Source organism: Giraffa tippelskirchi, chromosome 2, assembly GCF_054371585.1.
Source record: "Giraffa tippelskirchi isolate mGirTip1 chromosome 2, T2T-mGirTip1v1.2.pri, whole genome shotgun sequence".
NCBI classification, from domain to species: Eukaryota; Metazoa; Chordata; class Mammalia; order Artiodactyla; family Giraffidae; genus Giraffa; species Giraffa tippelskirchi.
Window position 1 is genome coordinate 62,305,162 of NC_137276.1, and position 26,830 is coordinate 62,331,991.

Below are 26,830 nucleotides of genomic sequence, written 5' to 3' on the forward strand. Positions count from 1 at the left end.
AACAGATACTTGTATACGAGCGTTCACAGCAGTATAATTAACAAAAGTCAAAAGGTAAAAACAAACTTAATATCCATCAACATATGAATAAATAGACAAAGGGGAAACTCTGATACAACACTGATGAACTTTGAAAATATTATGTTAAACGAAATATGCTGGACAGACAACTATGGTATGATCCCACTTTTTGAGGTACCTAGAGTAGTCAAATTCATAGAGAAAGACAGTAGAAATGTGATATCCAAGAACTGGCAGAAATGAGGAATTAGTAGTTATTGTTTAATGAGTACAAAGCTACTGTATTGGAAAGATGAAAAAGTTTTGTGACTGGATAGTGACGATGATTGCACAACACTGTCAGTGTACTTAAAATCAATGAATTATACACTCAAAAATAGTAAATTTGTTATGTATTTTTTACAATGATAGAAAGAAAAAAAAGGCACAGAAGTTAATACTTTATACTTTCTTTTTATCATATTAATGGAGCACTGGTATTCCTGTGAACACTTCTACTTTGTTGCAGAATAAGCTCAACCAAATATTTTCACATATCCTTTAGAGAAGAATATTCTTTTCCCAGGGCACATCAAACAGAGAAAAGAAATAGCAGAGGTAAAAGAAGGGGGAAAATCTAGCTTATAAAGCATTATAGTCAAGCCTATTAAAAATGAAAAAGACTATCAAAAGTTAATGTTTGGGACTGCAATATTCTAGATTTCAGAACAAGGACTTGCTGATTTATAGCAAAACTGGTCAGTGTTACTGAATATCAGAATGTTAGATTCATTAGAAAATGAATCCATGGTTTTTGAAAAAAACATTCTTAAGTTATAAAGAAAAATTTTAAAGATCATCTAGTATTTCTACATAAATCCCTCACTTTACCTATCAGGAGAGGAAAGGAACAGTAGTTGGCTAATAAATCAGCAAAGTGATTAAATTTAAATTTTTCAATTGAAAAAGTCTATAAACATTTTCTTAATATATAAAGATACATCATTTGTTAATATTTAAAGTAGGGTCAAGGATTTCAGTGTATATATGCTGACTGATACTCCAGAGTCTATCTTACAGCAGGCTTTCTCTAGATCTGGCATGGGCTTCTCTTGTTGCAGAGCAAAGGCTGGAGGTACATGAGCTTCAGCAATAGCAGCAAGTGAGCTCAGCAGTTGTGGCACATGGGCTTAGTTGCCCCGTGGTTTGCGGAATCTTCCTGGACCAGGAATCAAACATTGGCAGGTGGATTAACTACTGGATCACCAGGGAAGTCTTCAAGAACAATTTTTTAAAGCAATTGGTCTTTATTGAGTTTTGTACCTGAACTTAATTCATTAAACTAATTTGCATTCAGATCATGAACTCCTTATTGCCAAATTCAGACTTAAACTGAAGAAAGTAGGGAAAACCACTAGACCATTCAGATATGACCTAAATCAAATTCCTTATGCCGACACAGTGGAAGTGAGAAATAGACTTAAGGGACTAGATCTGATAGACGGAGTGCCTGATGAACTATGGACAGAGGTTCGTGACATTGTATGGAAACGATGGGAATCAAAACCATTCGCAAGAAAAAGAAATGCAAAAAAGCAAAATGTCTGTCTGAGGATGCCTTACAAATAGCTGTGAAAAGAAGAGAAGTGAAAAGCAAAGGAGAAAAGGAAAGATAAACCCATTTGAATGCAGAGTTCCAAAGAAGAGCAAGGAGAGATAAGAAAGCCTTTCTCAGCAAACAATGCAAAGAAATAGAGGAAAACAATAGAATGGGAAAGACTAGAGATCTCTTTAAGAAAATTAGAGATACCAAGGGAAAATTTCATGCAAAGATGGGCTCAATAATATTTAACTTATATGCAGAGTACATCATGAGAAATTCTGGGCTGGAAGAAGCACAAGCTGGAATCACGATTGCTGGAATAAATATAAATAACCTCAGATATGCAGATGACACCACCTTTATGGCAGAAAGTGAAGAAGAACTAAAGAGCCTCTTGATGAAAGTGAAAGAGGAGAGTGAAAAAGCTGGCTTAAAGCTCAACATTCTGAAAACTAAGATCATGTCATCCAGTCCCATCAGTTTACGGCAAATAGATGGGGAAGCAGTGGAAACAGTGGCTGATTATTTTTCTGGGCTCCAAAATCACTGCAGATGGTGATTGCAGCCATGAAATTAAAAGACACTTACTCCTTGGAAGGAAAATTATGAGCAACCTAAACAGCATATTAAAAAGCAGAGACATTACTTTGTCAACAAAGGTCTGTCTAGTCAAGGCTATGGTTTTTGCAGTAGTCATGTATGGACATGAGAGTTGGACTATAAAGAAAGCTGAGTGCTGAAGAATTGATGCTTTTGAACTGTGTTGTTGGAGAAGACTCTTGAGAGTCCCTTGGACTGCAGGAAGCTCCAACCAGTCCATCCTAGAGGAGATCAGTCCTGGATGTTCATTGGAAGGACTGATGTTGAAGCTGAAACTCCAGTACTTTGGCCACCTGATGGGAAGAGTTGACTCATTTGAAAAGCCCCTGATGCTGGAAAAGATTGGGGGCAGGAGGAGAAGGGGACGACAGAGGATGAGATGGTTGGATGGCATCACCGACTCAATGGACATGGGTTTGGGTGGACTCAGGGAGTTGGTGATGGACAGGGAGGCCTAGCGTGCTGCAGTTCATGGGGTCTCAAAGAGTCGGACACAACTGAGTGACTGAACTGAATTCGCATTCTATATGCATTCACATTCTATCAATTATATAATCATTAAATAATTACATAATGAAAAAAACTGCAGTAAAAAGCCTTAGGAACAAATAAATTGACTCTTGATCAGAAAAAAAAAAAATTGTAGGAAAAAAAGCTGGTCGATCAGAAAATGGTCTAATAGCTTAACAGTTTTTCCTTATTCACTTGGTACTACTTATTATGTTTTAACAAGGGAATGGAGAGTGCATGTTATTCAAGAAAGTTAGTTAAGTGAAACTTGAGAGGCAGAGTATCAGTACTCCTAAGAACACCTTCAACAGCATCTAACAAAACTTCAGTACAGTTGACCCTTGAACAACACTGTTTGAACTGTGCAGGGTTCTACTCAGGGGCAGATTTTTTTCAATAGTAAATACCAGAGCACTACTCGATCTGCCTTTGCTTGGAAACTTGGGTACAGTAGAACCATTGGGGTGGGGAGCCAACCATAAATTATAAGCAGAATTTTTATTGCCTTTCAGTTGGCACCCCTAACCCTTGTGTTTTTCAGAGGTCATTGGTACTTTCTATGAATCAAGCCAAAACTTCACATGCATTAGAAAACCAGCCACAGTACTGATGTGTCACTTAAATGATGATTTTTGTGGATGTCCAATGTAATTTTAAAGTATTATTTAATGATAAAGTATGATAATTTAAAATAATCTGTCAAAAGTAAAAGTCAGGACTATCAAAATACTCCTCCTTTGACTTGATACTGCCCTTGAAATATAAGGGATCTTTCATGGAAATAACAGAAATTTGGTGAACCAAACAAAAAAACTGGCAATTCATTTTTTAGGGGCGATACCTCAATTTCCTTCACCTATTTCATGTCTTCATTTTAACACTGATTCTTTAGATGTTTTTATTTGAACAACTCAAGGTTAATTTTCTCCATTTTTAAACTTATGTAAACAGAATCACACAGCACATATATTTTCAAAACAGCTTTATAAGGTATAATTCAAATATAATTATCTGCACAAATTAAAGTAGCTAATGTTTTGACACAAGTGTAAAGTCCTAAAACCACAACCACAATCAAGATAAGGAACAAATTCATCACGTCCATTTGTGATCACTGCCTCACAGCATAACTCCTTCCCAAGCAACCATGAATCTACATATTTTGAATTTTCAAGAATTTAAATGGAGTCATACAGAATGTACTTTTTGTCTGGCAGCTCATCTTTCACCCAGCATAAATATTCAGACTGTGTTGGTGTATGTATATTCATATGTGTTGGTGTATGTATAAATACATTTCTTTTGTAGAGTAGCATTCTACTGCATAGACATATCACAATGTTTATCTAGTCACCAGTTAATGAACACTAAGTTGCTTCCAGACTGGATATAACAAATAAAAATTCCTATAAGCATTTGTGTGTGTGTCTATATGCACATATACTTTCACTTCTCCTGGGTGAATACCAAGGAATAATACAGCTAGGCCAAATGGTGGGTATATATCTAACTTTGTAAGAAACCATTTTTTCAAAGTAGTTGTACCGCTTTACATTTTCATCAGCAGTATCTGACAGTTCAAGTAGCTCATGCAAATATTTGGTATGGTCAAACTTTTTAATGTTGAACACTTGAATAGCTACCGTATGCTGTATTCAGTTGTATTTTGTATGGATTGAAGTTTAGGTTTTTGGATATGGATATTCAAGTGGTACAGTATAATTTGTTAAAAAGACTATTCTCTACAGAATGGCTTCTGAAATTTTGAAAAAAATCAATTGTTGATCTAATGGATCTATTTGCCTATCTTTATTCTATGTTAGCATTTTTATCAAGGAATATTTATTTTGATACAGTTTCTTTCTTTCTTTATTTTTAATTGAAGGATAATTGCTTTACAATATTGCTTTGCTTTCTGTCATACATCAACATGAATCATAGATATACATATGTCCCCTCCCTCTTGATGAAAGTTTAAGAGGAGAGTGAAAAAGCTGACTTAAAACTCAACATTCAAAAAACTAAGATCATGGCATCCAGTCCGATCACTTCATGGCAAATAGATGGGGAAACAATGGGAACAGTGACAGACTATTTTCTTGGGCTCCAAAATCACTGCAGATGATGACTGCAGCCATGAAATTCAAAGATGCCTGCTCCTTGGAAGAAAAGCTATGACCAACCTAGACAGCATATTAAAAAGCAGAGACATTACTTTGCCGACAAAGGTCCATCTAGTCAGGGCTATGGTTTTTCCAGTAGTCATGTATGGACATAACAGTTGGACTATAAAGAAAGCTGAGCGCCGAAGAATTGATGCTTTTGAACTGCGGTATTGGAGAAGACTCTTGAGAGTCTCTTGGACTGCAAGGAGATCAAACCAATCCATCCTAAAGGAAATCAGTCCTGAATATTCATTGGAAGGACTTATGCTGAAGCTGAAACTCCAATACTTTGGCCACCTGATGCAAAGAACTGACTCACAGGAAAAGACCCTGATGCTGGGAAAGACTGAAGGCAGGAGGAGAAGGGAACAACAGAGGATGAGGTGGTTGGATGGCATCATCGACTCAATGGACATGAGTTTGAGCAAGCCCCAGGAGCTGGTGATGGACAGGGAAGCCTGGTGTACTGCAGTCCATGGGGTCGCAAAGAGTTGGACATGACTGAGCAACTGAACTGAACTGAACCTCCCTCTAGAATCTATCTCCCACCTCCCACCCATCCCACCTCTCTAGATTGTCACAGAGCACCAGTTTGAGTTCTCAGAGTCATACAGCAAATTCCAACCAGCTAACTATATTACAGGAGAAGGCAATGGCACCCCACTCCAGTACTCTTGCCTGGAAAATCCCATGGATGGAGGAGCCTGGTAGGCTACAACCCATAGGGTCGCTAAGAGTCGGACACGACTGAGCGACTTCACTTTCACTTTTCCCTTTCATGCACTGGAGAAGGAAATGGCAACCCACTCCAGTATTCTTGCCTGGAGAATCCCAGGGACGGCGGAGCCCGGTTGGCTGCCGTCTATGGGGTCGCAAAGAGTCAGACACGACTGAAGCGACTTAGCAGCAGCAGCAGCAGCAGCAGCAGCAACTGTATTACACATGGTAGCGCGTATGTTTTCAGGCTACTCTCTCCATTTGTCATACCCTCTCCTTTCCCTTCCAGTGTCCAGAAGTCTGTTCTCTATGTCTGCAGCTCCACTGCTGCCCTGCAAGTAGGTTTATCAATACCATCTTATACGTTCCAGATATATGCATTAATAAACAATATTTGTTTTTCTCTTTCTTACTTTACTCTATATGATAGGCTCTAGGTTCATCCACCTCATTAGAACTGACTCAAACGCGTTTCTTTCTATGGCTGAGTAATATTACAATACACATATATATGTACCAAGTTTCCTTATCCATTGATTTGTTGATGGATATTTAGGTTGCTTCCATGACCTAGCTATTGTAAACAGTGCTGCAATGAACACTGAAATACATGTGTGTTTTTCCATTTATGGTTTTCTCAGGGTATATGCCCAGTAGTGGGATTGTTAGATTATATGGTAGTTTTATTCCTAGTATTTAAGGAATCTCCATATTGTCCTCCATAGAGGCTGTTATCAATTTACATTCCCACCAACAGTTTAAGAGGGTTCCCTTTTCTCCACACCCTCTCTAGCATTTACTGTCTGTAGATTTTTTAATAATGGAAATTCTGACTGATGTGAGGTGGTATCTAATTGTAGTTTTAATTTGCATTTCTCTAATAATAAGAAATGTTGAGCATCTTTTCATGTGTTTATTAGCCTTCTATATGTCTTCCTTGGAGAAATGTCTGTTTAAGTCTTCTGCCTACTTTTTGATTGGGTTGTCTGTTTTACAGTATTGAGTTGCATGAGCTGCTTGTATATTTTGGGGATCTTTTGTCAGTTGTTTCATTTGCTATTATTTACTCCCATTCTGAGGGTTGTCTTTTCACCTTGTTTATAGCTTCCTTTGTTGTGCAAAAGCTTTTAAATTTAATTAGGTCCCACTTGTTTATTTGTTTTTATTTCCATAACTCTAGGAGGTGGGTCATAGAGGATCCTGCTGCAATTTATGTCATAGGCTGTTCTGCCTATGTTTTCCTCTAAGAGTTTTATAGTTTCTGGTCTAACACTTAAGTCTTTAGTCCATTTCAAGTTTATTTTTGTGTACAGTGTTAGGAAGTGTTCTAATTTCATTGTTGCACATATAGCTATCCAGATAAAAACCATATGATAATCTTAACAGATGCAGAAAAAGCTTTCAACAAAATTCATCACCTATTTATGATAAAAACTCTTCAAAAATTGGCAGAGGAGGAACCTACCTCAACATAATAAAGGCAATGTATGATAAACCCACAGCAAACATTATTCTCAATGGTGAAAAACTAAAAGCATTTCCTCTAAGATCAGGAACAAGACACTGATCCTGATCAGTGTCCACTCTTTCCACTATTATTCAACATAGTTTTGGAAGTTCTAGCCAAGGCAGTCAGAGAAGAAAAATAAATGAAAGGAACCCAGATTGGAAAAGAAGAAGTAAAACTCTGTTTGCAGATGACATGATATAACTATATATAGAAAAACCTAAAGATAATGTCAGAAAAGTCATGGGATACAAAATCAATACCGAGAAATCACTTGCATTCTATAGGCTAATAATAAAAAATCAGAAGGAGAAATTAAGGAATCAATTCCATTTACCACTGCAACAAAAAAGAATAAAATACCTAGGAATAAACCTACCTAAAGAGACAAAAGAGCTGTACACAGAAAACTGTAAGACACTGATGAAAGAAACCAAAGATGATATAAACAAATGGAGAGATATCCATGTATCTCTGTTCTTCCAACATTGATTGGAAGAATCAATATTATGAAAACGACAATACTACCAAAAGGAATCTACAGATTCAATGCAATCCTTATTAAATTACTGATGGCATTTTTCACAGAATTAGAACAAAAAATTTCACAATTCATAAGGAAACGCAAAAGACCCCAAATAGCCAAAGCAAGCTTGAGAAAGAACAGAGCTAGAGGAATCAACCTTCCTAACTTCAGACTATACTACAAAGCTACAGTCAAGACAGTATGGTTCTGGAACAAAAACAGAAAGACAGACCAAAAGAACAAGACTGAAAGCCCAGAGATAAACCCACACACCTATGGGCACCTTATCTTTGACAAAGGAGGCAAGAATATACAATGGAGTAAAGATAATCTCTTCAATAAGGGGTGCTACGAATCTGCCTATCTTTAGGCAAGTGCCACATTGTATTGACTACTGCAGCTTTCTAAGTCCTGACACCATGTAATGCAGGTTCTGTGACTTTTTTCAATTCTGTGTAACTATTCAGTCCAATGTTTTTCCACATTAATTTTAGAATAAGCTTGTTGACATCTACAAAACAAACAAAAAAACCTGTTGGGATTTTAAATTAAATTATGTTGAATCCATAGACCAATTTGAGAACTGACATCTTCACAATTGACTCTTAAAATCCACGAACAGGCCTTCTCTCTCCACTTACTTAGTTCTTTAATTTTTCTGAACAATATTTTGTAGTAATTGGTACACAGGTGTTGCATATCTTTTAATTTATCCCAAAGTATGTTATACATCTTTTTGGTAATGAAAATAGTGATTAAAAATTTCTATTTGAGTGTTTGCTGTTACTATATAGAAATACAACTGCTATTTGTGTGTTTATCTTATATCCCACAACCTTGCTAAACTCATTTTTATTTCTAATATCTCTTTGTAGATTTCATAGGATTTCTATAAAGACAAGCATTATGTTTAATAAGAGATAACTTTTCTTCTTTCTTTCTAATCTGGATATTTTTCATATGTTATTAGCATTGGCTAGAACATCTATGACAATGCTGAATAGAAATGGGGAGAGCGAACATCCTTGTTTGTCCCTGATATTAGAGAAAAGTACTCAGTTTTTAATCATTTAAGTATGATGTTAGCTGTATATTTTTTTGTGAATGTTTCATATTGGGTTGAAGAAGGTCCCTTCTAAGTACTATGAGGGCTTTTTATCAGGGATGGATGTTGGATTTTGACATATCTTTTTTTCTGTATCTATTAAGATGGTACGGAGAAGGCAATGGCAACCCACTCCAGTACTCTTGCCTGGAAAATCCCATGGACAGAGGAGCCTGGTAGGCTGCAGTCCATGGGGTCGCGAAGAGTCAGACACGACTGAGCAACTTCACTTTCACTTTTCACTTTCATGCACTGGAGAAGGAAATGGCAACCCACTCCAGTGTTCTTGCCTGGAGAATCCCAGGGAGAGCAGAGCCTGGTGGGCTACCGTCTATGGGGTCACAGAGTCTGACACAACTGAAGCGATTTAGCAGCATTAAGATGGTAATGCTTTTTATTTTTACTAAGGTGAATTATATTGATCAGTAAATCAACTGAATATTCCTGGTCACAATGAAGTATCCTTTTATGTATTATTGGATTGGATTTTCTAAAATTGGGGTGGGGAGGAAATGTCAAAATCCAACACCCATTCCAGAAAAAAGCCCTCAGTATTCTGAATATGAATAGAAGGGAACTTCATACCAATACAGGGGACCATATGCATGTTGGGATAATATTGTTATAAGGGACAAAAGAAGCCACATTCTAGACTTAATTTTGCCCCAGTGATGTTCTAAGTACTCTATCTGAAGCCCACAAATTATGATAAGGGTCTCTATTCTAGCTAGTAAAATAAGGATGGTTACAGGCTCTCTGTGCACTCTGAAGATTATGCCCTAGGATCTTCTCAGGTATTGGTTTGTTCCCCCAGCCTTCATTAGTTTCCTCACAGCTGATCAGTACTCAGCTCAAAGACTTGGGTGGGACTCCACAAATCTCCTGTGTTCTTTGTCTATGTAGCTATTTCCTTTCTGGTACTATGAATTGCATACTAGCTGGCTAGCTGTTAAGATTTCCCAAACTTGCAGCTCCATTTCCTCAACTGAAAGAGACTGTTGAGTTCTACGTGGATTCTCCTCTGCAATGAACTGGGAATCCTCTCCAAGTGGTAAGCTGGGTTAATCAAAGGGCACACATCCTATGAAAGAAAAAATGGCACTAGGTAGAAAATAAGAGCCAAGTGTATTTAGTTTTGGCTAAGTATTGACATTTTGGGAATTTATATTAAACACATTAGATTTGGGGGAGAGGTTTGAGGGATGAAGAGGTGGGGGGAAGGACAAAGCAAACTTGAATGTATACCCTGAGAAATATATTTCACACTTCATTGCAATTTATAAGTTAAATATCCCCCTTTTTCCCTAGAGAACTGAAGATAGTTTATTATTACTAGAATATTCAAGGGAAACAAAGAAAGATGAGATCAAAGAGATAAAGCTTATAATACCATACTTTTTATAATCAAGTACAATATCATTTTTATTTATTCTTATTAAATTTCATCACTTAAGTGGTATTTGTAATCTATTAAAATTGTCAGAAGTCTCGTTTTGACATTCAATTTACATTCAATTTGATAATTTATTATCATGTTCCATTATTTGCATTCTCTGTATCTGCATTATCCACACAAGTTTATCTGAATCACTTATCATTTTACCTGAGCAAAGCTCAGGTAAACACTGAAGCATATCACTATTAATTTGTCAGAAGAATTTTTTGAGACTGGTTCAATAATTATCAAATATATCAAATTGCCCTATATCCAATATTCACTATTCTATAATCCATATTCTGACAAGTCATCTCAAATGTACTATATACATCACTGCTTATTGGACTGTCATAACAGGTACTACATATCTATGGAAATGAATTCCTACGAATAGCGTTCATATCAGAAAAGTAAACAGTTATCCTGACATGACTTGGAGTCCTGTTGCTATGTTGTTTGGTTGTTGTGTTTGGCCCTTTGTTACCCCATGGGCTATAGCCTGCCAGGCTCCTCTGTCCATGGGATTTTTCCAGGCAAGAATACCAGAGTGGGTTGTCACTTCCTTCTCCAGGGAATCTTCCCAACCCAGGAATCAAACCTGCACCTCCTGCATTGCAGGTAGATTCTTTACTAATGGGCAACCAGGGAAGCCCTTTTGGAGCCATGTAGTAGCTTGCAATTTGACTACTTCCTCTTCCAGGTAAGGAAAAATAATTTCCCTAATATGCTATAGTAAGTTCTAGTCAAACTTTAAAGTTTACTGATTTGTAGAATCAATTTTTAAAACTGTGATAAAATGTACATAAGGTAGTAAAATTTTACCATTTTAACAATTTTAAGTGTTAAATTAAGTGACATTATATACACAATGTTCTCCAATCATCTCCACTATCCATTTCCAGAAGTTTTCTGTCATCCCAAACAGAAGCTTTGTACTCATTAAATATTAACTCCTAATTCCCCTTTCCCCTCAGTGCCTGGTAACCACTGTTTTGCTGTGTTTCTCTATGTGTTTTTCAATTTTAAATACTTCATTTCAGAGGAATTCTTATAGGAAAATCCAATATGTGTCTGCTTGTATAGGTAGGGCTAATTTCACTTAACATAAGTGTCTTCAAGGTTGATTCAGATTTTACCATGTATCAGGTAAAAGATTTATTTACTTTATTTTATTTACTCTGTATTTTACCAGAATCCATTCCTTTTAAAGACTGAATAATATTCCACTGTATTTAATATATCTATCCATCCATTGAAAAACATCTGCTTTGCTTCCAACTTGTGGCTACTGTGAACAATGCTGATAAACACTAGTGTAAAAGCATTTGAACCCCTGCTTTGATTTTTTTTTTTTATTATTCCTAGAAGTGGAATTGCTGGATCATATGGTAATAGTAAAAACAAAGAATATGGCATCTGATCCCATCATTTCTTGGCAAATAGATAAGGAAACAATGCCATCAGTGATAGGCTACTATCTTGGGCTCCAAAATCACTGTGGATAGTGACTGCAGTCATGAAATGAAAAGATGTTTGCTTGTCAAAAGAAAAGCAATGACAAACCTAGACAGCATATTAAAAAGCAGAGACAGTGCTTTGCCTACTTTGCCTACAAAGGTCAATCTAGTCAAAGCTATGGTTTTTCCAGTAGTCATGTACAGATGTGATAGTTGGACAATAAAAAAGGCTGAGTGCTGAAGAACTGATGCCTTTGAACTGTGATGCTGGAGATTTTTGAGAGTCCCTTGGACAGCAAGGAGATCAAACCAGTCCATCCTAAAGGAAATCAATCCTGAATATTCATTAGAAGGACTGATGCTGAAGCTGAAGCTCCAATACTTTGGCCACCTGATGCGAAGAGACAAGTCACTGGAAAAGACCCTGATGGTGGGAAAGATTGAAGGCAGGAGGAGGGGACGACAGAGGTTGAGAGGCATCACCGACTCAATGGACATGAGTCTGAGCGAACTCCAGGAGATGGTGAAGGACAAGGAAGCCTGGCATGCTGTAGTCCATGAAGTCGCAAAGAGTTGGACACGATTGAGTGACCGAACAACAATGGTGGTAATTTCCCGATTAACTTTTTGAGGAGCATCAAATTGCTTTTCACAGCAGCTGCATCATTTACATTCCCAGAAACTAGGCACAAGGGTTTCCATTTCTCAACATTCTTGGCAATACTTGTTATTTTCCATTTTTTGACAATAGCCATCTGAAAGGGTGCCAAGTAGGATCTCATTTTGGTTTCACATGCATTTCTCTAATGATTAGTGATGGTAAGCATCTTTTCATGTGTGCTTATTGCCCATTTGTATGTCTTCTCTGAAGAAATGTTTAAGTCCTTTGATCATTTTTAAATTGGATTGTTTCCTGTGTTGAGAAGTATTTGAGTTGTTGAGATATACATTCTGGACATTAATCCCTTATCAGATGTATTTATTTTCTTCCATCCATCGGTTGTCTTTCACTTTCTTGATAGTGTCCTTTGATACATAAAGGTTTTTAATTTTAATGAAGTCCAATTACTTTTTTTGTTGATTGCACTTTTGAAGTTTTTTTAAACAATAAAGAATATTTTGATATTATCAAATGATATCAAAATTATTTTCTGCAAAACTAATCATTCTTAGGCCTCTATTCTTTTCTATTCTCCTATGTCTCAGCCAAACTTTCAGCACTGTTCCTTCGTTCTATAAATGCTTTCCATCATTTTTACATGTGTTTTACAAAACTGAGCTCTTATTAAACATTTTTCTGTGTGTTCTCCAATGCTTTTTATTTTTGTTAAGGCCCCTCTTCATTTTCCTTTTAATTAAGGTCATCTGAGATTCTAAAGTCATAACTGAATTTTTGCTGGTGTTCAATCCTCTCAAGTTTTCTTTACTTTCCAAATCTCATTCTTTAGAATGACATTTATCTTTTCTAAAAGTTTTAAAGTTTGTCTTCTTAAAGTCTAAGTATTGCCATTCTACTGTTTCTGACTATAAAGGACTCTGTATTCAAGTATCAATTTCTCCCAAGCACTCTCAGACTACTATACTAATGACCAATTCTTTAACGTTATTTAACGAGTCTAGAATAGCACTTTTTTAAAGAGCTTCCTGTACCTAGAAAATAACATTGACAATACAGAAAATCTAAAACACAGATTTCAGTCAAATGATACCTCTAGCAGATACCTAGGAGATCAGGTTTTTACCACTATTTCTTGCCATTATGATCAGTTTGTTAATCATTAAGAATGTAGCATGTCCTTCAATTGGTTAAGGGCCCTTTGAAGATATTCACACCATATGATTTCCACAACAATAACCCACAAGTTACTTCCAGGTCAAATTTTATGTTATTCTAGGCAGGTAATATAGTTATTTTCTTTAGATACAAAATTGGTGAATATAATCAAACTAAATTAGAATCATAGAATCTGAATCAGAATGGACTTCTGAGGTAATTCACACAACTTCACACATTTATAAAAGGAAGATATAGCAAAAGTCTCCTTTTTTTTCTATTTCAAGGATTTTTATAGTCCACAAGTATTTATGGATTTTTATAGTCTACAGGTAAGACAGAAGGTATGAATACTAAATAAGAAAAAATTTGTTTTTCACTAATTTTGAATGAAAGAAATTATAATCTTGATAAAAAAAGCTGCAAAATTTAAATGAAATTTCCTTTCATCACCTTCAAATATAACAGACAATATTAGCAAAAATGATACTATAAATAAACACATAACTACAAATTACAATATACAACCATATAGTCATAATTTATTAAACTGACTCAAGACTTTGAAAATGTACTTAACTTCATAAAACATTTATTTTAGCTAGATATAACTTCCCTTAATCCATGAAAATTTCAAAGGAAGACATTATTTTACAGGGCAGAAAACAGTTATGTTATGGGCTAAGGATGAGGGGAAGGCTTGACCGACGAAGATGATGAAAATGTTTTTTATCTTGCTTATGCTTACAAGTCACATAACAGGTATGCATTTGCAAAAGCTCACAGAAATGTTATAGGAGTGAATGTTACCATGTATAAGATATAAACCTGAATAACCAAATTCTTTAAAAGACTAATTGTTTATTATGTAAGAAATTAGTATATTCTGAAGGAAATACTGAAAATAATGAACTATAGGGGACCAAACTGAGGCCATTTTACTGTGTAATTCTCAAGTGTAGTTATGCAGATATTTAAGTTTTTATTTATGTATTTATAAACATATACACAAACAGAAACCAAAAGCAAGGTACTTTTATTTAAAAAATTACTCACCATCTCGTTTCCAAAAAGTATGTCAACAAAAGGCATAACTTTCATCAATGCTTCCTTGTAGAACTGACTAATAAATGGTGCAGACAGATTCAAAGTGAAAATTCTGTTGTTTTCAGAAGCATGGTGAGCCACTTTTAAAACTGACTCTGGGGAAACTGTGAGGAAAAAACCCTGGGTAAAGAAAAAAAGGAAGAGAAATTAGAAATGCTATTGCCACAGAATCATTCTCAGTGAGAATACAAGAAATCTATACAAAATACAGATGAATCACAAGCTGGAATCAAGACTGCCAGGAGAAATATCAACAACCTCACACATGCAGATGATATCACTCTGATGGCAGAAAGTGAAGAGGAACTAAAGAGCCTCTTTATGAGGGTGAAAGAGGAGAGTGAAAAAGCTGGCTTAAAACTCAACATTCAAAAAACTTAGATCATGACATCTGGTCCCATCACTTCATAGCAAGTAACAGATTTTTTGTCCTGGGCTCCAAAATTCACTGTAGACGGTGACTGCAGCCTTGAAATTAAAAGATGCTCCTTGGAGGAAAGTTATGACAAACCTGGACAGCATATTAAAAACAAGAGATACCACTTTATCAACAAAAGTCTATATAGTCAAAGCCATGGTTTTTTCAGTAGTCATGAATGGATCTGAGAGTTGGACCACAGACAAGGCTGAGTGCCAATGAATTGATGTTTCCAAATTGTGGTGCTGGAGAAGACTCTTGAGAGTCCCATAGAATGCAAGGAGATCAAATCAGTCAATCCTAAAGGAAATTAACCGTGAATATTCATTGGAAGGACTAATGTTGAAGCTGAAGTTTGAATACTTTGGCCACCTTATGTGAAGAGCTGACTCACTGGAAAAGACCTTGATGTTGGGAAAGATTGAAGGCAAAAGGAGAAAGGATTGGCAGAGGATGAAATGGTTAGGCAGCATTACCAAGTCAATGGACATTAATCTGAGCAAACTCCACAAGACAGTGAAGGACAGGGGAGCCTGGCATGCTGCAGTCCACGGAGGTCTCAAAGACATGACTGAGCAACTTAACAACACCAACAACATACATAATACAAAAGCCTCTACAAGTGAAAGTGAGAGTCACTCAGTCCTGTCTGACTCTTTGCAACCCCATGGACTATACAGTCCTGGAATTCTCCAGGCCAGAATACTGGAGTGGGTAGACATTCCCTTCTACAGCGGATCTTCCCAAACCAGGGATCGAACCCAGGTCTCCCTTATTGCAGGCAGATTTTTTACCAGCGGAGCCACAGGGAAGCCCAGCCTCTACAATGTAAACCTTAAGAATGCAATTATAAAATGCAAAGCAGGAAAGTGTAGCATTTGATCAGGAGAAAAGTTTATCATATGAGTACTGTTTCTTAATATGTGCCATTTCATTAGAGAAGAAAAGTTACCTTAAGTTACAAAACAGCTATTGAAATGCTCACTTGAGAGACTAACTACGTCCCTCTTGCAAACTAAAAAGTTTAAAGAGAAAATAAGATTTTGAACATTAAAAAATCAACTTTCTGGCAGAAGTCATGCGTACTGGGGTATATTTTTGAAGGGTATCTTTCCCTTAAAAATCTTGAAGTATTTAGAGAGAATTTTATACTATAATTATCTCTTACTAAAGTATTACTAATGAAATTATAAGAAATCAGTTTGTTCTCCAATCAAAATAACACAAAATTTTCTCATCATTTAAAATTCTAATCCATTAATTCTTTACCAATATTCAACTGTTTAGAAAGATAACATCATTATTATTAGGTAATATCATTTAATCTTTTCATCTTCATTTTTTAACCAAATACCATGTCACTTGCGAACTATGAGCATTCAAGCTGCTTTGCTATTTTTGTTACTTGAAGAAGTAAGATGAACAATGTATATAGCATCTTGTCTCCATAGTAATATGGATGTATTTGCTCTTTAGTCTTTCATTTAATGAGGAGAGTTTCAAACTCTACCCTCCTCCTAATTCCCCCCAAACTGTTTCAGCATGAAATAAAAACCTCCCAGAGTTAGCACTCGGCCAGCTGTGGATTAACCACAGACAGCCATAGAATGGTCTACATAAATAGTAACCTGGTCAAATAATTAGGCTTCTCACCAACTTCAGACTGAAAATTTGATCTGTGCTAAAATACATCTGATTGTAATTTAACGTACAGAACAGTATGCCCCTGGAGTCTAAATTTGGCCTCATTCCAAATATGTGTATGTTGTATGTGTGTTTAACTTTAAAATGCAACATAAGAGCACTGTGATGTGGACAGCAGAACTTCCATTGTGTCAATTTTACAAAGAGTATACCAAAAAAAGGTCAGTTTTTAATTGAGGCAAATTCACATTTTAAATTAATTTCATTTTTTTGAATTGTTTCTTGTTTCTCTTTAAGTAAATATTTAGTATTTGAGCAGTTTTGGATTTGTGCTCTGTTAGAGTGCAAAAACTTAAAATTGAGGCCAACCATAATTTTTCTTTCTTGATTTATATCCATTGCTAAGCCACATGTTTCAGAGTATAGTATCACCAAAAATAAAAACAGTGCCAGTATAAATTTTTTTTTCAAGTAACAGGTTTGTAACAAAAACAGACGAATAGTTTAGAGAGCTATAGTTTAGAAAAACACTCTATAGAATCAACAAAACTCTTGTAATATTCTAATTAGGAATTTCAGTCAGCACAACAGTTAGCCCTGCTACTCTCTAGCCATAAGAGCAACAAAAAGCAAAACAGATCCTAACTCTTAGAGACTGGCTAATATGAATCAGAATTGACAGTGAAGTGAGACAATTTTATCTATTAAAATGAAAACTGAAGCAGAACAAAAAGGCAGGAGAAAAGGAATGGGGAAAGCCCAAGGCAGAGCCAAAGAATCGTTTTTTATCAGAGCCAGAAATAAAATTTGGAAATCCCAAGTATGCAGATTTGTCAGTCAGCCACTCTGAGGATTTCTCAGGGTAGCTTAAATACGGGGGAGTGAAAGGAACTGAAGTGTTTAAAACACGAAAAGAAAGGAAAAGAAACTGCTCATTTAAAATCACATCAAAAAATAACACATCTGCAAATAAACTTAACCAAGGAGGTGAAAGACCTATACTCTGAAAACTATAAAACACTGATGAAGGAAAATGAAGATAATACACACACAATAAAGGAAAGATATTCCATGTTCATGGAATAGAAGAATTAAAATGATTAAAATGTCCATATCACTAAAAACAATCTATAGATCCATTGCAATCTCTATCAGACAACTCAAAGTATCTTCTACAGAGCAAGAACAAATAATCCAAAAATTTATATGGAATTATAAAAGACCCCAAACTGGCAAAGCAATTTTGAGAAAGAAGAAGAGATCTGGAAGAATCATGTTCCCTGACTTCAGACTACACTACAAAGCTACAGTCATCAAAACTGTATAGTTCTGGCACAGAAAGAGACACATAGATCAATGGAAAGGAATAAAGGGGATAAAAGAAATTGATGCATTATGTTTAATTAATCTATGAGAAAGGAGGCAAGAATAAACAATGGAGAAAAGACAGTCTCTTCAATGAGTGGTGCTGGCAAAACTGGACAGCTACATGTAGAAGAATGAAATTAGTACATACTCAAACATCATACACAAAAATAAACTCAGAATGTATTAAAGACCTAAAACCTAAATGTAAGACTGGATGCCATAAAACTCCTAGAAAAAAACAGAGGTGAAATACTCTTTGACAGATATTATTGCAATTTTGGGGGATATGTCTAGTAAAGCAAAGGAAATAAAAGCAAAAGTAAACAAACGGAAGTTAATTACATTTAAAAGCTTTTGTACTGCAAAGGAAACCATCAACAAAATAAAAACACAATCTACGGAATGAGAGAAGTTTGTAAATAATATGACCAATAAGGGGTTAATATCCAAAATGTTATATAAATAGCCTATATACCTCAATATCAAAAAAATAAGCAATCCAGTTTAAAAAATGGGCAGAAGATCTGAGTAGACATATCTAAAGAAGATATACAGATGACCAACAGGCACATGAAAACATTCTTAATCATTAGAGAAATGCAAATCAAAGCCACAGTGAGATATCATGTGACATCTGTCAAGAGGGCTGTCATCAAAAAGTCTATAAATAATAGATATTTGCAAAAATGTGGAGTAAAAGAACAATTGCATGTTGTTGGTGGGAATGGAAATTAGTACTGCCACTACATAAAACAGTATGGAGGTTCCTCAAAAAATTAAAACTAGAACTACCATATGATCCTGCCATTCCAGTGCTGAATATATATTCAAAGAAACCAAAAACACTAATTCAAAACGATAAAAACACTTCAAAGTTCAAAGCAGCTGAAAGCAACTAAATGTCCATCAAAAGATGAATGGATAAAGAAGATTACTCAGCCATAAACAGGAATGAAATTCTGCCATTTGCAACAATGTGGACAGACCTAGAGTATATTATACTTAATGAAATAAGTCAGACAGAGAAAGACAGATACTTTTTATTATCACATATGAATGTAATAATTCATAGATATAAAAAGACAACTGTGATTACCAGAAGTGAGGTGGGGCAAGATGGCAGTATGAGATTAAGAGATACAACCCACTATGTGTAAAATAAATAGGCTGTAAATATATACACTGTACATCACAGAAAAATAGAGCCATCATTTTCTAATAACTTAAATGAAATATAAATCTATTAAAAACAGAATCAATATGTTGTACACCAGAAACTAATGTAATATTGTAAATCAACTATAGTTCAATTAATAAAATAAAATACATAGAATATAAAATCATTGTAGTAACTTAATGATGAAGAAAGGTTGCTGAAATTAGTATATTAATACTGCTGATGGGAGTGCAACTGACACTTTTCCAAGAAAATAAATTGAAAATATGATGAACTATAAAATTCATACTCTTTGATGCAATAATTCTAAGAGTCTACCTTAAGTAAATAATTCAAAATATGGAAAATATTCATTTAGGAACATATCAGTACACCATACATGTGACTTAAACATAAATATTCAATAATAGAGGAATAAGTAGTCAAGTAAGAATTGGCATATACACCCACTCTAAATTTGGCTATGGATCATTTAAAATGTGGCTAGTGCAATTGAAGACTTGAATTTCAAATTTTATTTAATTTTAATTTAAATGTAAGAAGCCACATGTCGATAATGAGCATATGCAATGTGGTTAGTGTGACTGTGGAACTGAATTTTTAATTTAAGTTTTTTGAAATTTCAAAATGGAAGGAATGAAAAATATTCTTCTATTAAACACATATTTATTGTTTTGGTACGGATACATTTCATTTTGACTGTTGACAATTTAGTGATTGTGCTGTGTTACAAATGTAAAACAGATACCAATTTCAAAGAAAAAAAGAAGGTTAAAAATATAATTAATAATTTTATATGAATATGTGTTGAAGTAATTATTTTGGATATTTGAAGTTAAATATATTGTTAACATTAATTTTACTTGTTTCTTTTTACATTTTCAACGTCTCTACTAGAAAATTTTAAATTATGTGGGTTTTACTGCATTTCCACTGGATAATGCTATTCTAGAGAATACTTTGAAGATAATAAAAAGGATAATTATGAAACAAAGCGGCAAAGTGGAAAATGTTTATGCCACACAAGTGTTAAATGAAACATAAGCTATACAAGTAGTACATGCAAAATATGGTTATAAACTATATTATATCAATAGTAAAAGAAATCTAGTAGGGAATACTCCAAAAGCAAATATGGTCAGATTTCAGGAGAAAAATTATGGATGATTTCCACGTTTTTATTTTTCATATTTTGGTGAAGTGGTTTGATTATTCTCTGATATAAACTCTTTAAAAGAGGGACTTCCCTGGTGGTCCCCTGGTTAACAATCTGCCTGCCAATGCAGGGGACAATGGTTTGATTTCTGGTCCAGGAAGATCCACAAGCCATGGAACAGCTAAGCCCCTGGGCCACAATGACTGAGCCTGTGCAAGCCACAACTAGTGAAACTACCCCCTGCCCCACCCCAGAGCCTGTGCTCCACAGTAAGAGAAGCCACTGCAATAACAAGCCTGCGCACAGTAACTAGAATAGCTCCCACTCGCCGCAATGAAAGTCTTCACATACCAATGAAGACCCAGCACAGCCAAAGATAAATAAATAAATATTTTAAAAAAGAAGAATATACAGTAACATAAAAATATTTGGACAACTAGAAGCCCCACCAAACGCAGACTAGCACTGATGAGGGATGGCTGAGAGTACCAGATGCTGTATCTCAAGATGTACGACTGTTGTCTGTTTTAAAGAACATAATTAGTCTGTTTCCCACACCATAACGAAAGTGCCATAGTAACACTAGTCAAGACTAGTTGAGAGAATGAATAAATAAAAAGCCAAAAAAAAAAAAAAAACCTAAAAATCATACAGCATGTTTTCTTCCTTTTAATGGGTCCTACATGTTCTGCAAATCTCCTAGAGTAGAAAATGTATATCCTTGTAGGAGTGTGAGGATCAAATATGAATTATTAAAAAGCATAGTTCCTATATGACTGTAAGGAAAATACTGACTTCGACAAACATTAGGATAATATATAAATTGTTTACAATTACAATGTTATGACATGCACTACTTCATAGCAATGACAGGAAAAGAATCACTAAAAGAAGAAAGAAAAAATATACTAGTGATGCTGTAACGCTTATGTTACCACTGACTAAATGTAATCCAACAATGGAATAGGATAATTCACCTAGTTCTTCCTGCCTTTTGGCTCCTTTGGAAGCATAAATGAAATCACTCATTCCACAAATATATTCATCTTTTTAAGGATTAAAAAAACATGAACAGGTGAAAAGATGTCAGGTTTTCTTCCATACGAAATAAACACCTCCAAAAGCATGTAATAGGAGGAAGCAATAGTAGAAAGAGCATGGTTTTCAGGGAGATCAGTTCAGCTCAGTTCAGTCGCTCAGTTCTGTCCGACTCTTTGCGACCCCATGAATCACAGCACGCCAGGCCTCCCTGTCCATCACCAACTCCCGGAGTTTACCCAAACCCATGTCTATCGAGTCAGTGATGCCATCCAACCATCTCATCCTCTGTCGTCCCCTTCTCCTTCTGCCCTCAATCCCTCCCAGCATTAGGGTCTTTTCCAATGAGTCAGCTCTTCGCATGAGGTGGCCAAAGTATTGGAGTTTCAGCTTCAACATCAGTCCTTCCAATGAACACCCAGGACTGATCTCCTTTAGGATGGACTGGTTGGATCTCCTTGCAGTCCAAGGGACTCTCAAGAGTCTTCTCCAACACCACAGTTCAAAAGCATCAATTTTTCTGTGCTCAGCTTTCTTTATAGTCCAACTCTCACATCCATACATGACCACTGGAAAAACCATAGTCTTGACTAGACGGACCTTTGTTGGCAAAGTAATGTCTCTACTTTTAAATATGCTATCTAGGTTGGTCATAACTTTCCTTCCAAGGAGTAAGCGTTTTTTAATTTCAGGGAGATACATGCAAGGATATTTACCACAGCTTTGCTGAAAGTAAAAGGAAATGTGAAGCATTCTGAAAGTCCCTTTCTAGGGAAAAAGACACAGAAAATGAATACATACTATTATACAAAGATATAAAGTAATATACTAGAAATATATGCATCAGATTGTGTATAGTTCATCCTTTCATACACTGTGTACAATAAACACACACGTGCACACACCTAAAATGTCATGATTCATTTTTCAAGCATGCAAGACACATATCAAACACACTGGAATATCCATAGAGTGAAGAAGAATTAGGAGATATCAGGAATGATAGGGAAAAATAAAATAATAAAAGAGAAGCCATACCTAAGCCAAATAATAATAACTTGTCAAAATCTGAGATGGATTCACTCAATTCTCAGCATCAGAGGTTAAACAAACTAGTATACTTAAACAGTTTGCCAGTCTTAGTACTTGTTATGTGACCCGAGCTATGTAACTTTCCTAGGTTTTTATCTAAAAAATGGGAATACTAATGCCTATTAAGATTATTGTGAAAATTAAAGGAATGCTTCATATGAAGCCTGGCATGAAGCATGCACTCCACACACATTAACATTTTATTAATATTATTTCTGCAGTAATATCAAGAGCATTACAAAGTTTTGTTTTTCTATTAATGTTGAGTTCTATTTCATAGCGCTTAATTATAATGCTGCACAAAAATATGCTTTTAAACTTGAATACAGAGCTTGGTATTTCCTTTGAAATACAAATACATAAAACAAAATCCTTCATTCCCTTTCCAAAAGCTCCTTGCCTCCTATCTCTCCTTGATTTAATCATCCTATATCCTGCTGACAGATTAATCACCCCAATCAGTCTTCTTTTACTAGCAAATTAAATCCAAATGTCTCACACCCGAGCATTCAAAGCTCTCCACAATAATATTCCAACTTCCAGAGTATATCAACTGTAACCTCTATTACTCTACAAGGTATGTCTTTCCTTCAGTCATATAGAATGAATTGCTTCCCCCAAAATAAATCTTCTCAGTCTTTATGTTTTTTTGTTTTTTTCTATTTGAAATACCCACCACCTCTACCTGTTGGAATTTTACCCCTCCATCAAAGTCCATTTTAAATCAAACATTCATCTCACAAAGTCATACTGCATTCCTACCAACAGATACACTCTTTCTTCTTTGAACCTCCATAATATATACTATAAAATAAACAACCAAGAGTATTGATTTTATTTAATAATTTAAGCAATTTACATTTGTCTTACCTCCCTAACTTGATTGTAAACTTAAAGCTAAGAGTACTTTTTTTTATTTTTATGTTTGCTATAGCACAAAGCACAGTGTACAGATAATTTTAAAATATCTGATTAAATTTTTATTGAGATTCTACATAAAATCCCATGTAACTGAAGTGCTATTTTTTCCATCTATTATCGTTTTAAATTTTCATCAGAGTATAGCTGATTTACAATGCTGTGTTACTTTCAGGTGTACAATAAAGCGAACCAGTTATACACGTATCCACTCTTTTTTAGATTCTTTCCCCATATACATCACTATAGAGTATTAAGTAGATTTTCCTATGGTATACAGTGCATGAGTGCATAGTTGCTCAGGGTCCAACTCTTTGTGACCCTATGGACTGTAGCCGGCCAAGCTACACAGTCCATGGGATTCTTCACGCAAGAATACTGGAGTGGGTTGCCATTCCCTCCTTGAGGGGATGGTACACAGTGTGTGCTTATTATTTTATAGACAGTAGTGTGTATATGCCAGTCTCAACCTCCCAATTTATCCTTTCCCCCTTTTCCACCTAGTATCACAAAATTTGTTTTCTGTATCTGTGACTCTATGAAATGCAGTTTTAGAAAGAGAAATAAAAGGATTGATGCATTTTCACATGCTAAAGGAAGAGTATATTTATTTTAGAGTTGGACAACTCTTTAGTTCAAAGAATCTGAACTTTCTCAGTTCACAACACCCTTAGTGAACAAACAACTTTTTCACGGCGCCCTAAGAAATAGCTAACAGTTCTACTTTTTTTTTTTTTTTTCAGTTCTACTTTTGATAACAGTCAGGTCTGAACAACTTAATAACTACTGATAATCTTAACAGTTTATTACATGGTTTGAAAAAAGAATACATGTAAACTGAAAAGTTTGTCTTATGTCATTCAAAAACCACAACACTTACTAATGGGATATGGTGATTATGGGTACTGCACAACTCTTCAAGCCTTGGATTCTAACTGAATAGTGCAACTCTCATTTCCTATTCTGCACTGATTTTCAGGATTTTTTAAAAAATCACAGCAACCATTCCCACAGGACATCATCCCAAAGGAATGCATCACAATCTGATGTTGACACTATGCATTACCCTGATACAAAATACCCTACAGAACTCTTGAATATGCTGCAGCAGGACCATGGAGTATCTCAGTTCAGAGTCTGCAAAACATGGCTTTAGTTGAAGAAAATACTGTGATAAGAATTTTTACTTGAGAGAGCTAAAGCCCTTCTTGGCATGATTCAGAGTATTTAGAAAATGTCAGTAATTTACTCTGCGTGAGACAACAGAAGCAAATCTGAGTGTAAGGGTGGAATTCTGGAAACCAAAGGAAAGAGGATTTTATAAAGAGATGGACCCTAATTAGATTATGGAAATGGGATAGGCTACAATTTCATTGGTAAAATAAGGCCAATGACAAACTACCTTTGGCTGAGATTCCCTAATAACTTTGCTATCGCTGATACCTAGTAAACAATTTTGTTTCTTATGCTATATAATGTTATAATTCTTCTCCATTAACTTAAACCTTCCATAAAAATCAGTTCATCTCCAAATGTGTATAAATAATTTTCCAATTTCCTGCTCAATGAATTTTGAGAATTATTAACTCTGTTCTCAAATCAAATGGCTTATCAATTTTATCTCTAGAAATTCTTACAACTATGCTCTTTCTCATTAAAACATTAGTATTAATTTTCCATTAATACAATCCTCATTTGGCTTGTAAACATTACTGCAACAGTATCCTGTTTTGGCAAAGCTCCTTTGCTCAAAAACCTTAAATGGCTCATTTCCTAAACAATACACCTCGTTTCTGACATGCCATCAAAAACCTGTAAGTATGACAGGAATCTATTTTTTCTACATTTTCTCTGATGATTCACCTTCAAGAAACTTTTCTACTGACCACACAGAGCTTCTAACTAGCTTAAGTACAAATTCCATTATACTTCCCCGTATCCTCTCATTTGCTGGTTTTATTTATTTATTCTGTAGAATCTATTCTTCACCTTCTACTTGAACAGCAAAATCAAAGATTGGCAAACGTTTTAAGTCCTAATAGTAAATATTTTAGATTTGTGATCTCTGTTGCAACCACCCAACTCTGCTGTTTTAATACTAATGCAGGTATATACAATAACACAAAAAATGAGAATCATTATGTTCCAATAAAACTTCATTCTCAAGAACAGTCAGTGAGCCAAATCTGGCCCAGATGACATATTTTGCTGACCCCTGGACTGAAGGAAAAGATGGAAATACAAACTACTAAGTAAAAATGCTACTGTGGTAAAAGGAACATTGGAGAGAAAAATTAATAGGAAATCCAATATAGGATGATAATGAGAGGTAGCTTCCTCCTAAGACTGAACAGCATGAAGAAACTGAATGATAAAGTAAGCTTAGAGAGAAGAAAACTACATACAGTTGATCCTGAACAACAAGTTTTAACAGCTCAGGTACACTTGTATGTGGATCCCCCCCTCAAGTAATACATGTGAAAGTACTGCATGATCCCCAGTTGGCTGAATCTGTGGATGCTTATGGATGGATGCGGAGGGTGACTCTAAAGTGACACACAGGGCTTTTCTCTTTCTAAAATTTTTCTTGCAATATAGTTCATTATATGTGGGTTTTTGACTGCACGGGATGATGGCACCACTATACTCCCGCACTGATCAAGGGTAAACTCTATTTTCTGGTGTCCTCCCCTGAAATAAGAACATGTAACTATTTTCTTAGGCAAGTACTAAATCAAGGCAAGTTACCTACCTACATGTAAGTATAAAACTCAGTTTCAAAGGGTACAAGTAATATTGCGTTAGCAGTTGCTGCTCTCTGTCTATACCTTTTAGTCCCACTCAGTGTTTCTCCCTAGGTGCCTCTAAGGATAATGGCTGAAAACAGAGCCTCTGGCCACAAGGTAGGCAGGAACATTTAGTTTTCATACCATGAATATTCTTCTATGTTGGAAAAATAAAAATTGTCAGTGGTAAAAAGCCAACAAAAATTTAATACTTTTGATTTTTTAGAAATGAATCATAATAATGGTAGGACCATAGGGTTCACAAACCAGGCAACTGTGGACTAGCATTAAAATACAGGTTGCCTTCTTTTATGTACTGCAGAGAATAACCTTCTTTTAACTCAAGCTCTGGCCTGCTTTTTAGCAAATTACTAAAACAAACACCTGCTATTCCTGCATTTTTAGTAAGTAGCACAAATGAAGCTATGTTTCTTTGTTGTTATTTTAATGCACAAGTAACAAGTGGAGTAGTATTTCACCTAAAATATCTAAAATGATAAAAGATAATCAAGCAGCAAGTCATACCTTTAAAAAAGTGGCTGGACTAGAAATTCAGACATTTCAAATTCTGGTCTATGTTTTGGACAAGCTACATTTAAGTATTTGAGTGAGAGTCCTGATGAACTTCAGTTTCTTCATGACAGGAGAATGAGTAGACGATCTTGAGAAGCCTTTGCATGTTAAAAATTCTGGAATTCAGTTAGGCTTTAAGTTACCTGATTTT

The 26,830-nt window shown here is 35.3% G+C and overlaps 1 protein-coding gene across 7 annotated transcripts in view; it reads right to left on the reverse strand.

Annotated features, from left to right (window-relative positions):
- ADK (adenosine kinase) overlaps positions 1-26,830 on the reverse strand; it is a 519,359-nt gene that overhangs the window by 148,014 nt on the left and 344,515 nt on the right. For 5 of the 7 annotated variants that reach the window (XM_081564617.1, XM_081564648.1, XM_081564597.1 and 2 more), the window contains one exon: positions 14,459-14,629. The exons of the other annotated variants lie outside the window; for them this stretch is intronic. In XM_081564617.1, coding sequence (XP_081420743.1) covers positions 14,459-14,629 — 171 coding nt within the window. The remainder of the gene's footprint in view (positions 1-14,458; positions 14,630-26,830) is intronic. 7 annotated transcript variants of the gene reach the window in all.